Below are 13,519 nucleotides of genomic sequence, written 5' to 3' on the forward strand. Positions count from 1 at the left end.
GTAAATCCCACTTGAGCACACTGTGATCACTGCCACCTAGTGGTTCCTTTATCTGCAGATTCTTAATGCATGAAGAATCACTACTGATAAGCAGATCAAGAGTATTACTCCTCCAATTGTCTCCCGAACATGCTGATGTAGAAAAGAATCATCGAATAAATCCACAAAAGCCCTAATAAGAAATTTTGTTAAAAAAATGACTACAACAAACAGAATCATTTACAATTTGGGGTTTTTTTATCTAAATATCTTAATACAGTTACTAACTATATACTTCATGGTTAATTTATTTAACGTGTCTTGGCATGTTATAGAACTTGTACAAGTTCCTCATTTCCATTCACAACTTAATAAAACTGGGGTTATGGTAATTTGTGCTTATGAATATGCAATTGGTATATGTGCTGCAATATGATACCATAGCTTTACAATTTTATTGTGCAGTGCTAGTTTATTAATTTAAAGATTTTTAAAGTAGAACTGAATTTGACTGAGATGCTCTTATGTAATGAACAAGATAGAGATTGATACCAGATGTGGGCTTTGCAAGACTTTTATTAATGTAGAAACAATAATAAGAATATGAAACACTATACAGATTTTACATATGAAAATCTTGTTTGCTATTGTGGAGATTGCAGCATTGCATAATTTATCAATTTTTTTCTCTTATTTATCATTATGATTCTGATGAAGTAAACTAAATTGAAAAATATATATCAGACAATATGGCATGCCCGGATTTTGGAAAAAAATTTATTGCATCTATCTGAATCACAAATTAACAAGTTCTTACTGAACAAAATGTTCAGAATCCCAAAAACTTGCTATCACTTTAGTCATTACTAATGATGTGATATGAACTTATTTTTACTTTCTCCAAGATGGTGTCATCTTGAGTCTTTAAGTACATTGTTTATCTCACATGTTTTGAAAGATATACCTTTTCTAAAGGAAAATAGGGTTTCATTGATCATTTTTCTTGCAAATAAATGTGGAGTTTTAGCACAACATCCTTAAGTCCTTAAATAGGCTTTACATCAGCACTAAAGACAGTTATCTTGTTGGTGTGCTATTTGCATTTGGTGTAAATTCAGACAATAAGATGCCAAAGAATTTTACAGACATTTTTCAGGAAAAAAAAATCTTATAATATTGAAAATATATTAACACATGATGCTCCCACAAAAAAAATGTAGTGCCAATTGAAAACCATTATGCTGGAAATTTGGCTGCAGTAAAATAGTTAAAGTGAAGTGATAAACTCCTTGAATCCCAGTAGCCCTGCATATGAATGGATTTATTTTTTTATTCATACACAGGGACAGCTGCAGCAGCTTACAGTTTTGTATTTTACATCCAGTGGATTGAAGATAAATTTCTCACAACACACACACACACACCGCAAAAGTTGAAGATTCCCAATTCTGAAGTATCTAGGTGTTTCATTTATCACTGCCAGTCATTAAGTTAAGTTGCTGAACTTAAAATAAAAGTTCCCATGTGATTCTTGATAAACAAAATTGAGTACTGAACTTCTCTTTTCAAGAATTAAAGATTTTTATTAAAGAAAAAAAAAATTTTAAGAAATTCGGGAAAAATTGATCAGATGCAATTTTGAAAAGTACTTAAATTTTCACTAATTTAAACGATAATTAATGGATTTCTATTAATTACATAGCTAGGGTATGAATTTAATAAAACCTTTGGCTTGATTAACACTGAAAGTTGATAGTGCACAGAAGGAAATTTGCTGAAATTATGTTTTGTTTTGTTTTTTTCAGGCAAGAAGGCGATAAGAAGAGAAAAAATATTTCCATGATAGTGTTTTAAATTTTGACAACAAAAGTAAGCTCTTAATTCAGAATGTTTGATCAACAGTCTCAGTATGAATCATCAGAATATAGTACTACAGATTAAATCAACCAAGAAAGTATTTTTGCACACTGTGTATCCTCAACAAATACAACGAACTGAAATAATTCAAAACTATTCAGAATTATCATTGCCAAATTCAAAATTTAAAAGAGTAATAAAGTGTCTAGAGTTACCAGAAAGAAAAGTTGATAAAACTGACAAGTATGAATGGACAACACAGCAAAAGAGCATTGACATATCCATATCACAAAACTGTTCACACACATGAAAAACAGTTTTCCTGTAACACATGTCACAAGGCATTTTCAAAATCAAGATATCTGAAAAGTCATCTGTTAATTCATATGAAAGAAAAACGATTTTATTGTGAAATATGTGGCAAGGCATTTTCACACTCAAGTCATTTGAAAGAACACCTTTTAGTACACACTCAGGAGAAACCATTTTCTTGTGAAATATGTGGCAAGGCATTCTCTTTATTTCGTAATCTAAAAACCCACACGGTAGTTCATACTGGAGAGAAATCTTTTCGTTGTGAAATATGTATGAGTGCATTTTCGCAGTCATCTAACCTGAAAAGACACCTTTTAGTTCATACACAGGAGAAACGATACTCTTGTGAAATGTGTGGCAAGGCCTTTTCTCTGCCTGGAGGACTGAAAACCCACCTGATAGTTCATACCCAAGAGAAACGATTTTGTTGTGAAATATGTGGTCAGGCATTTTCACATTCTACTTCGCTAAAAACTCACACTTTAGTTCATACCAAAGAGAAATCATTTCATTGTGAAAAATGTGGAAAAGGATTTTTGCTCTCATCTACCCTGAAAAGACACCTTTTGCTTCATACACAGGAGAAGCAATTTTCTTGTGAAATGTGTGGCAAGGCCTTTTCTCTGCCTGGAGGACTGAAAACTCACCTGTTAGTTCATACTCAAGAGAAACGATTTTGTTGTGAAATATGTGCCAAGGCATTTTCACATTCTAGTTCACTAAAAGCTCATATGTTAGTTCATACTAAAGAGAAACGATTTCATTGTGAAAAATGTGGCAAAAGATTTTCGCTTTCATCTACCCTGAAAAGACACCTTTTAGTTCACACGCAGGAGAAGTCTTTTTGGTGTGGAATATGCAGCAAGGCATTTTGTCGGTCTGGTAGTCTTAAAACTCACCAGTTAGTTCATACTAAGGAAAAATCTTTTTGTTGTGAAATATGTGGCAAGGCATTTTCTCAGTCTGGTCATCTCAAAACCCACCAGTTAGTTCATACTAAGGAGAAATCTTTTTGTTGATATATATATACATATATACGGTAGGGCATTTTTCAACCATGCAGTTTGAAAACACCTTTTAGTTCACTCACGGGAGAAACCATTTTCTTGTGAAACATATGGCAAAGCCTGTTCTCGGTTTCAGAAGTTAAAAATCCACTAGTTAATTTATACTAACAAGAAATTTTTTTCTTGTGAAATATGTGGCAGGGTATTTTTGCAAAAATAACCCGAAACTCACCTTTTAGTTCACGCACAGGAAAAACCATTTTTTGTGGCAATATATTTTCTCAGTCTGGTACTTTAAAACAGTGCTACTAAAAGTGTGGTCTGCAGACTGGTGCCAGGCCGTGAACTGCTTGTTACTGGTCCTCGACAAATTTGAAATTGGTTGTGGACATTGGCAGTCTCTGATGATTCATCCATTTCTGGTCTGCGAGATTTGTATTTTACAAAGTACCAATCTGCGACGGATTAGAAATAAAAGAAACTGGTCCTTCACCACAGATAGTTTGAAAAACACTGCTCTAAAATCTCACCCGCTAGTTCATACCAAGTAGAAACCTTCATTATCCTTTCAAGGATTTAGGCCGGATGGCCTGTTCCAGTCGCAGTCCATCTTTTCTTTGGACTTCTTGGATCTCTTCTTCCAACTGGCCGATATTTCATAATATTTGGTAATCTTGCTGGGTGCATCCTGCCCAAATGATTAATCCATTTCCCTCTGTATTTGTAGATTATATCTATTATCGAATCAATACCTAATTCTTTGCAAAATCAGAACTTTTCTTCTTGTCTAATAATTTATAGCCACTGGTTTGGCAAATAAATTTAATTTCAGCACTTTCAATCCTTTTCTTATCTTTTGATTTAATTGTCCACATTTCACTTCCGTAGAGTAAAGTGGGTCTTGCTATCACCTTGTAAGCTTTTATCCTTATATGCTTTCGAACTCTATTTGGTTTTAGAATATTCTTAATTAAACCTGTAACTTTTAAAAAATTGGAAAGCTTTACTGTAATTCTATATCTTTTTCTTCAACATAAGAAAGATAACATCCAAGATACTTAAATCAAATTTCCATTTCTAATGTTTTAGCAATGTTATTTAAGGTAAAAATTGACCTTTGAAGTTAGTCTTCATTCTGAGCTATTATTATTTGATCATCTGCAAATAATAAAGTAGTTAATTTAGTTACTCAATCAATTTTAAAACCACAATTGATAGTATTCCATTCTTTGACTACTGCATTTATATAAATATTAATGGATGTCTATATTATGATAGACATCCATTATTGCCATTTAATAATTGATTGGGGATATTTAATTGTTTTAAAATTTCCCATAATCTTCCTCTAGAGACCATATCGGAAGCGTTCCTGGAATCAATAAATGCGAAATGTGTTTCGATATTACATTCTGTTTTTCTCTATTAAAATTTTTATTGTAAAAGCTGGGTCAGTACAGGATCTTCACTTTCTAAATCCATTTTGTTCTTCATATAAAGCTGGATCAATATATCTCCATAATTTTGCTTACAATAATTGTGCATATAATTTATATTCAACATTTAGAAGGCTTATTTCCCTGTAATTCTCACAACAAGATTTGTCACCTTTTTTAAATATAGGGATGACAAGGGCATTCTTCCAGCTTGATGGGCTCGTTTTTTGGTTCCAAACTAAATTACAGTCTTAACAGGCATCTATGGAAATTATTACCAGCATATTTTATTAATTCCATGTTTATATTGTCTTCATCTGAACATTCCAGATTTACTGTTACTTAAAGCAGCTTTAAATTCTTGTAAAGATATATTTTCTATCTGTATTTTCATTTGGTTGATATATTATACAAATTAGTATCAATTTCTGTCCATAAATTTTGGAAGTAATCTAACCAGGTATCTTTTTTAATTATTTAGAGATCTGTATTTTCTTTAATGTCCTTAATTCATATTTTTTAAGATTTTATAAAAGTTGGATCTTTTCACTGATATATCCCTTTCCATTTGTGATATAAGATGGTCTCACATTTTTCTTTCTACATGCCTTTATAGCTATTGTTATTTTTCTTTTATATTCAATTTCTGCTCCTATTGTTTTGCTGTTTAAAAAAAAATGGGACCGATTCGGGGTTAACTATTTTTTTTAGGCTTCTTTCTTTTTCTGTATAATGATTTTAATATCATTATCCCAATTCCTGATTCATCTTTTTCTTTTCCATTTGCCTTTAGTTCCTAAACATTCATTTGCTATTGTAATGAGAATATTTTTCAGATTCTATTTTTCTATTTCTATTTCTAAATAATGGAGTCGCTGGTTAAAGATGCATTGCAGGATCATCTAGACAAGACTGCAGCAATAATTCAAACACAGCATGGGTTTGTTAAGGGAAAGTCTTGTCTGACAAATTTGATTGGTTATTATGATGTGGTCACAAAGGAACTGGATGCAAAAAATAATTTTGATATCATATACTTGGATTTCAGGAAAGCTTTTGACACTGTTGCGCATGGAAGACTACTGTACAAATTGGAGCAGAATGGTATTAAGGGTAAGTTGCTACAATGGATAAAAGGATGGTTAAGTGGGAGAAGACAGAGGGTGGTAATCAATGGGTGCTGCTCTTCGTGGACTAATGTTATTAGTGGAGTCCCACAGGGTTCGGTGTTGGGTCCACTGTTGTTTTGTGTATTTATCAATGATATTGATGAAGGTATATCAGGCTTAATGTTGAAGTTTGCAGATGACACAAAGGTTGGAAGGGTTGTTAATGACAGTAATGGCAGTGTGCTACTGCAACAGGATCTAGATAATTTGGGCAGATGGGCTAAGAAGTGGCAACTGAAGTTCAACCTTGACAAATGCAAAGTACTGCATATGGGTAGAAGTAACCCCAGAGAAACGTACCAACTGTGTGGTACTACACTTAAGGTGGTAGAAAATGAAAAAGACCTGGGAGTAATTGTGCAGTCAGATATGAAGTTTTCTGAGCAGTGCAGACAGGCTGCTAGGGCGGGTCATGGGGTTTTGTCAATGATATATAGGAATTTTGCTAGCAGGGAAAAGGAGGTGATTGTCCCTCTGTATAAGGCAATGGTCAGGCCACGCCTTGAGTACTGCGTACAGGTCTGGAGGCCTCATTTTAGGAAGGATGTAGATTTGCTTGAGCGTGTACAGAGAAGAGCAACACGATTGGTGAGGGGAATGAAGGGATTCTCTTACCAAGAGAGGCTTAAGTTCTGCAAATTGCAGTGGCTGGAGACTAGGCACCTGCGCGGTGATCTGATTGAGGTGTATAAGGCCTTGAATGGGTTCAGCACGCTGAATTCTGATGGGATCCTTCCACTTGTTCAGATTACCAACCTACGGGGACATAAGTTCAAATTAAGAAAGGACAGATGTAGAATAGATGTGCGGAAATTTGCCTTTAGCCAGCGGGTGGTTAATTGCTGGAACAAACTTCCATCTGTCGTTGTGGAAGTTGATAGGTTAAATAAATTTAAGGAGGAACTGGACAGGCATTTGGAGGGAATGGTGTGATTTTTTTTTTTTTTTGTTTTGGCTGATGCTGCATAAGCTCCTACACTTGCTTTCTTGCATCATGTGCCACTACTACTACTACTACTATATCATCACTTTCTTTGATGTTTTCTGATGTTTGATCTATTCTCTGTTTATAAAGGGTTCAAATACTTTCTTCCTCTAATAGAGTAACTCTGAAAGTTCTGGTCAAACTTAATTAATTTTTCTGATTTGATTTTTTCCATCTTGGTGGCATCTTTAGCTTTCCTATTACCAGCTAATGATCTGATTCAATTTCATAACTTCTATATACCCTGGCATCCATAATCATATTTGCTATTTTCCTATTGTCTATAATATAATCTATTACACTTTTGAGATTCCTAGCTTCCTATGTAAATTTGTGACATTCTTTGTTTAAAAAATGTATTTATAATTTTTAATTCATTACCAATAACGAAGTCTTAATCTTTTCCCATTTTTATTACAAATTGATTCTCCATTTATCCCTATATTAACTCCATATGGTATATTACCCACTCGGGCATTCATATCACCCATTATAAGAAGATAGTCATTAGGATTGATCTTATCTTTGATCCTTTGAAACTATACATAAAACTGATCATTATCTTCTTTACCTTTCTGAGAGCCATAGCAGCCAATAATTGTGAGATATCCTCTACTTATTCTCAGCCTTACTTATAGGATTCTGTCATTCCAATATTTATAGTAAGAAATATTCTGAAGTGACATTGATAAATATTATGATTCCTGATTTTGCATGTTCTTCTTTATTCACTCCACTGCAAATATAATGTTCAGTGTCATCTGTACCCTTCTGTGTCTTCTTGTTTTCTGTTATTACACCTATTTTAATGTTTTTTTTCATGTAGAATAGAGGCTATATTCCAATAATTAAATTTTAATTTCGTTTTCCATCTCAATTCCTTTTTCCAGGCCAAGTCATAATCCACATCGACGATCCAGTTTCTATTTTCTTGAGACTTTTGAGTAGTTATTATTTCAGCTGAGTTGGTTACCAGCCATTCACAGCCTAGACTGATGATGGGGCTGCCATCTTAAGGCCTTCAGTCTTGCCTTGGACACACTTTGTCTGACTTTTCTGCATTGACCTGTTTTTTGACCGGAAGGGAGAGAAACCTTTTTGTTGTGAAATACATGATAGGGTAGGGGGTCTTTACAGTAATCTAACCTGAAAAAACACCTTTTAATTCACACACAGGAGAAACTATTTTCTTGTGAAATGTGTGGCAAGGCATTTTGTCAATCTAGTACAGTGGCTTCAATCTTTTCAGAAAAATTTTAAGAAATTTGGGAGAAAGTGATACTTAAATTTTCAACTGATTTCAAAAAAATAATTAATGGAATTCTGTTAATTGCATAGCTAGAGTGTGAACTTAATAAAACCTGTGGCTTCATTAACACTAAAAGTTGATAATGCAGTGAAGGAAATTTGCTGAAATTGTTTTTTTTTTTTTTTTTTTTTTCCAGAAGCAAGGAGAAGACTATAAGAAGAGAAAAAATATTGCCTCGATAATGTGTTTGTGTTTTAAATATTGACAACAAAAGTAAGCTCTTAATTCAGAATGTTTAATGAACAGTCTCAGTATGAATCATCAAAATATAGTACTACAGATTAAATCATTCAAGAAAGTATTTTTACACTGTATGTATCCTCAACGTATACAGTGAACTGAAATAATTCTAAACTCTTCAGAATCATCAGTGCCATATAAACACTTATATATTTATAAGAGTAATAAGTGTATAGAATTACTAGGAAGAAAAGTTATAATACTGGGAATTATGAATGGCCAAGAGGGCAAAAGAGCATTGGCATATCCATATGACAGAAATGTTCATATCTGTGAAACATGTGGCAAGTCATTTTCAAAAGTGATGTATCTGTAAAGAGATCTGTTAGTTCATGCTAAAGATAAATGATTTTATTGTGAAATATGTGGCAAGGCATTTTCACATTCAAGAGAAACCATTTTCTTGTGAAATATGTGGCAAGGCCCTTTCTTTGTTTCCTAAGCTAAAGACGCACCAGGTAGTTTATACCAGTGAGAAATCATTTCTTTGTGAAATATGTTGTAGTGCATTTTCGCAGTCATCTGGAATGAAAACACAGCTTTTAGTTCATACACGGGGGAAACGATTTTCTTGTGAAATTTGTGGCAAGGCCTTTTCTCAGTCTCGTATTCTAAAAACCCACCGGTTAGTTCACACTAGGGTGAAATCTTTTTGTTGTGAAATATCTGGGAAGGCATTTTCTCAATCTGGTAATCTAAAAACCCACCTGTCATTGCATAATCAGGAGAAAAGATTTTCTTGCAAAACATGCGGAAAAGCATATACACGTTTAAATCATCTGAAAGAACACTTATTAGTTCATACTCAGGAGAAACCATTTTCTTGTGAAATATGTGGCAAGGCCTTTTCTTTGTTTCGTAGGTTAAAATCCCACCAGTTAGTTCATGGGGAGAAATCTTTTCGATGTGAAATATGCTGGAGTGCATTTTCGCATTCATCTAGCCTGAAAACACACATTTTAGTTCATACACAGGGGAAACGATTTCCTTGTGAAATTTGTGGCAAGGCCTTTTCTCTTCCTGCAGGACTAAAAACCCACCTGTTAGTTCATACTCAAGAGAAACGATTTTGTTGTGAAATATGTGGCAAGGCATTTTCACATTCTAGTTCACTCAAAGCTCATAAGATAGTTCATACTGAAGAGAAACCATTTCAATGTAAAAAATGTGGCAAAAGATTTTCGTTCTCATCTACCCTGAAAAAACACCTTTTAGTTCACACACAGGAGAAACCATTTTCTTGTGCAACATGTGGCAAGGCCTTTTCTCAGCCTCATATTCTAAAAACCCACCAGACAGTTCATACTCAGAAGATATCTTTTCGTTGTGAAATATGTGGTAAGGCATTTTCTCGGTCTGGTAATCTCAAAACCCACCAGACAGTTCATACTAAGGAGAAACCTTTTTGTTGTGAAACATGTGGCAAGGCATTTTCTCGATCTAGTAGTCTAAAAACCCACCAGTTAGTTCATACTAAGGAGAAACATTTTTCTTGTGAAACATGTGGTAAAGCATTTTCTCAGTGTAGTAGTCTCAAAACTCACCAGTTAGTTCATACTCAGGAGAAACCATTTTCATGTGAAACATGTGGCAAGACATTTTCTCGATCTAGTAATTTAAAAACCCACCAGTTGGTTCATACTAAGGAGAAATCTTTTTGTTGTGAAATATGTGGTAGGGGGTTTTCACGATCAGGTCACTTGAAAAGACACCTTTTAGTTCACAGACAGGAGAAACCCTTTTCTTGTGCAACATGTGGCAAGGCCTTTTCTCAGTCTTGTATTCTAAAAACCCACCAGTTACTTCATACTGAGGAGAAATCTTTTGCTTGTGAAATATGAGGTAGACAGTTTTCGCGATCATTTCATCCTGAAAAGACACCTTGTAGTTTATACTAAGGAGAAATTGTTTTCTTGTGAAATGTGCGGCAAGGCATTTTCTCAGTCAGGTTATTTGAAAATGCGCCAGACAGTTCATACTATACAGAAACCATTAGATATGTAGCAGGATATTTTCAGTCATTTATACTAAAAATTGACCTGTTATTTCATATGAAAAAAACTGCCTCCTTACAAAATGTGTACCAAGGCATTTTTTCAACGAAGTAACTTCAAAGATCACCTGTTACTCCATACTAACAATTAACCATCTTCTTAAGAAGTATGTATCAAAGCATTGTCCATTTCAAGTAGCCTGAAACACTTTACTTTATACCCAGAGGATCGTTTCTATATCTGGAAAGGAATTGTTAAAGTAATTATTTGAAAAAAAACTCCTAGTTCATGTGTAATACAATACTTTGTTGTCTGTCATATATCACTGCATTTTTATAAGCAGATGAGCTTAGCTATCTGTTACTAATTGCTATTGATAGAAAACGAAAAAATGTGTTCTTGTTTTTAAATTTCTAAATGAAATCACATCCTCCCATGTAGGATTTGATTAATTCTCCAACTGGTTATATGTTTTTTTTTTTTTTTTTTTTTCAATATACCATCAATTATCAGAAATGAATTTTTTGTTGGGCATTTAACAGATGCTATATGAGCAAATCTTTGTTATGGATAATTTGTTATCCATAACAAAGTTTGTTCCGTTTATTTTCATTAAATATATTTTTTAAATGGCTTTGGCAAATCATAATTAATAGATATTCATTTTCAGTGTGGTAAAATAAAAATTAATTTTTTATAATTATTCAAAACAGGGGTTCACATTGACACCGCATGACTGCCTTTGTGAAATGAAATTGAAGACGTGTGACAGAAGGTAAATGTCTCTTTTTTTTCAGTTTGCAAATGCATTCATGCTATATGTTATTTAAAAAATAAAAATTTTAATTTGGGAGAGTACCTTAATTGTAGTTTGGATAGTCACTCATTTATTCTGCAAATTGATCAGTCTTTTCTCATATGGTAACAAATTTTCAACATGAAATGGTGTAAAAGTACAATTTATTGACAGGAAAAGCAGTTCTCACGTTCACTATGCTTGAAGAAATTTTTGAACCTTAACACCTGAAAAACTCTCTTCATGTCTACGGAAGAAAGTCGTTCAATCATAACAGATGGTTTGACAGTAATATTCAATCACCCCAAGAGGTGGTTTGATTAAATCAGAAAAAAATAATTCATATCCAATTGTTACATAAATATTTGAGAGCTTCAGTGTGGTGCATTAAAACAGTGTGGATTCATTACTGTAGTTATCTGAAATAGATTAGTAGGGGCATATAGATGTATATTGTTCACTTGTTGTTTCTCAAGAAATAGTGTATAGTGAAATGATGTATACCAGTTATAATTTATGCAGAGAAAGCAGCAGTATCGACCTGGTTCAAAGTATTCTTTGAAACCTCAGTGTCTTCAAAGAAGAAAAGAGCATTGCAATGTTAAAAAAAAGCCCTATTTATTCTTAATTGACTGGGTACACAAATGCACATACTTTGAACCAGGATGATACTGCTACTTTCTCTGCACAAATAACTGGTGTACCTTTTGTATGTCATTTCACTATGCATGTCTATGCTTTGTATGATCTTGATAAAACACAGTGAACAATTTAAATCTATGCCCCTACTAATCTATTTAAGATAAGTACAGAAATGAATTCATGCCCTCTTAATGTACCACACTGATGATCACATATGTTTATGTAACAATTTGACTCGTCTTTCAAGGAAGTGTCATTTAAACCCTTAATTAGTTGCAATTGTAATTTGATAGTTTCGGGAATAATGTTATATTTCTTTAATTTAAGTTTTTTAAGAAATAGCCCTTTGTTTCCCTATCCTAATAAAAGAAATTAAATAGTGTGACACCTTATGAGTAAAGCATTTTTGTGTGTGTGTGTGTGTGTGTGTGTGTGTGTGTGTGTGTGTGTGTGTGTGTGTGTGAGTGAGTGAGTGAGTGAGTGAGTGAGTGAGTGAGTGACCAGAAAATAGTGCATTGGGTTATAAAAAGTCTTGCATATTGCAAAATTGTCTTCATTTAATTTATCTTAGTAGATTTGATTAAAATTTCACACCGACCATTGCCCTAATGGTAAGGTAAGGTAAACTGCAGCCATTAGGAATCCACCACAGGATAGAAGCCTCCTGAACAATTCATGTTGAGGGGGATAGACCGTAATCTGCCATGTTGATCCATTGTGGATTGGTAGATCTGCTGTTTTTAGCATTCAGGGGCATGAAATATGTCCTACTCAAAGAGCATGTGCTACTGCACTCCAGCTCCTGACCACTTGGCTAGGAAAGCCACCACTGCCATACCACATATTAATTCTCAGATATAGTGTGTCAGATATGTTTACATTACTATGGTGAAGATCTGTTAATGAATTGAAATTTATTTGTGTTATTGTGAATTGCCGATGAAGCTGATGTTCGATAAAAGCACAGCATGCTGCTCTTTCTGCCAAACAGAGACCAGTGTAAATTGGACGGAAACACATTTTCTAGCACATAACAGTTTTTGGCATGACATCAGTGTATGACTTGCTGCAAAATCAGAGTTCCAGTGTGGAATGACATTGCAAAAATTTCCTCTCCACAAAACAATTGTAAGGCTTAACTTTCAGCAGATAAGACCGTGTCAAGTATCTTTTGGGATTCAAAAGGATGTTTCTTGTTCTTTTGCTACCACTTGATGCAGTAGTTAATGTTTACTGTTACTGCAACTAGCTTTTTTATTTATATGCATGGCTATCTAAGGGTTTACATTGCATTTGACATTCTTCAGCTGGATTGGATAATTGGTTTGTAAGAAGCTGAATACTGCAGATCACAATGCATAGAGGTCATTATGACAAACAATTGGACACTATTGGCAGTAATGGTTTCAGGTGAAGTCCTTAGACACTTCACCAGGGCTGTGGAGACATCATAAGAATGAGAAGTTTGACAGAGATACTAACCAGAAGCAAAATACATTTTTCATAATCGTCCAGTTTCCAACATCACTAACTGGAGTTGATGACATTTGTCTTTGACTGCAGTGTGTATTAGCAGAGGGAGGGACAAGTATGGTGTTGTGTTATTTTTAATGTTATATCTAGTGATGGCTGCATTCACATCTGAAGATGCCCTAGGACAGAAGTATTTTGGAATGCATCAGGAAGTAACGTACTGGTTCAGCGCTTGAAGTCTGTTACCTCCATTGAATGTCGTATTTTATATTTAATATCATACTACTATCTTCCTGATGAAATATTTATAGTTGTGA

At 33.9% G+C, this 13,519-nt stretch overlaps 2 protein-coding genes across 2 annotated transcripts; both read left to right on the top strand.

Annotated features, from left to right (window-relative positions):
• The first annotated feature begins 2,081 nt into the window (after positions 1-2,081).
• On the top strand, positions 2,082-3,172 carry LOC150075486 (uncharacterized). The gene has a single exon (XM_090388507.1). It carries the CDS (start codon positions 2,082-2,084, stop codon positions 3,168-3,170), a length of 1,089 nt encoding a protein of 362 aa, XP_090244633.1. The 3' UTR covers positions 3,171-3,172.
• Positions 3,173-8,497: 5,325 nt separating this feature from the next.
• On the top strand, positions 8,498-10,501 carry LOC150075487 (uncharacterized). Its single transcript, XM_090388341.1, has one exon. It carries the CDS (start codon positions 8,630-8,632, stop codon positions 10,136-10,138), a length of 1,509 nt encoding a protein of 502 aa, XP_090244467.1. The 5' UTR covers positions 8,498-8,629; the 3' UTR covers positions 10,139-10,501.
• Positions 10,502-13,519: the final 3,018 nt, after the last annotated feature.

Source organism: Mastigoproctus giganteus, chromosome 14 (genome assembly GCF_048544385.1).
Source record: "Mastigoproctus giganteus isolate SK-2022 chromosome 14, ASM4854438v1, whole genome shotgun sequence".
NCBI classification, from domain to species: domain Eukaryota; kingdom Metazoa; phylum Arthropoda; class Arachnida; order Uropygi; family Thelyphonidae; genus Mastigoproctus; species Mastigoproctus giganteus.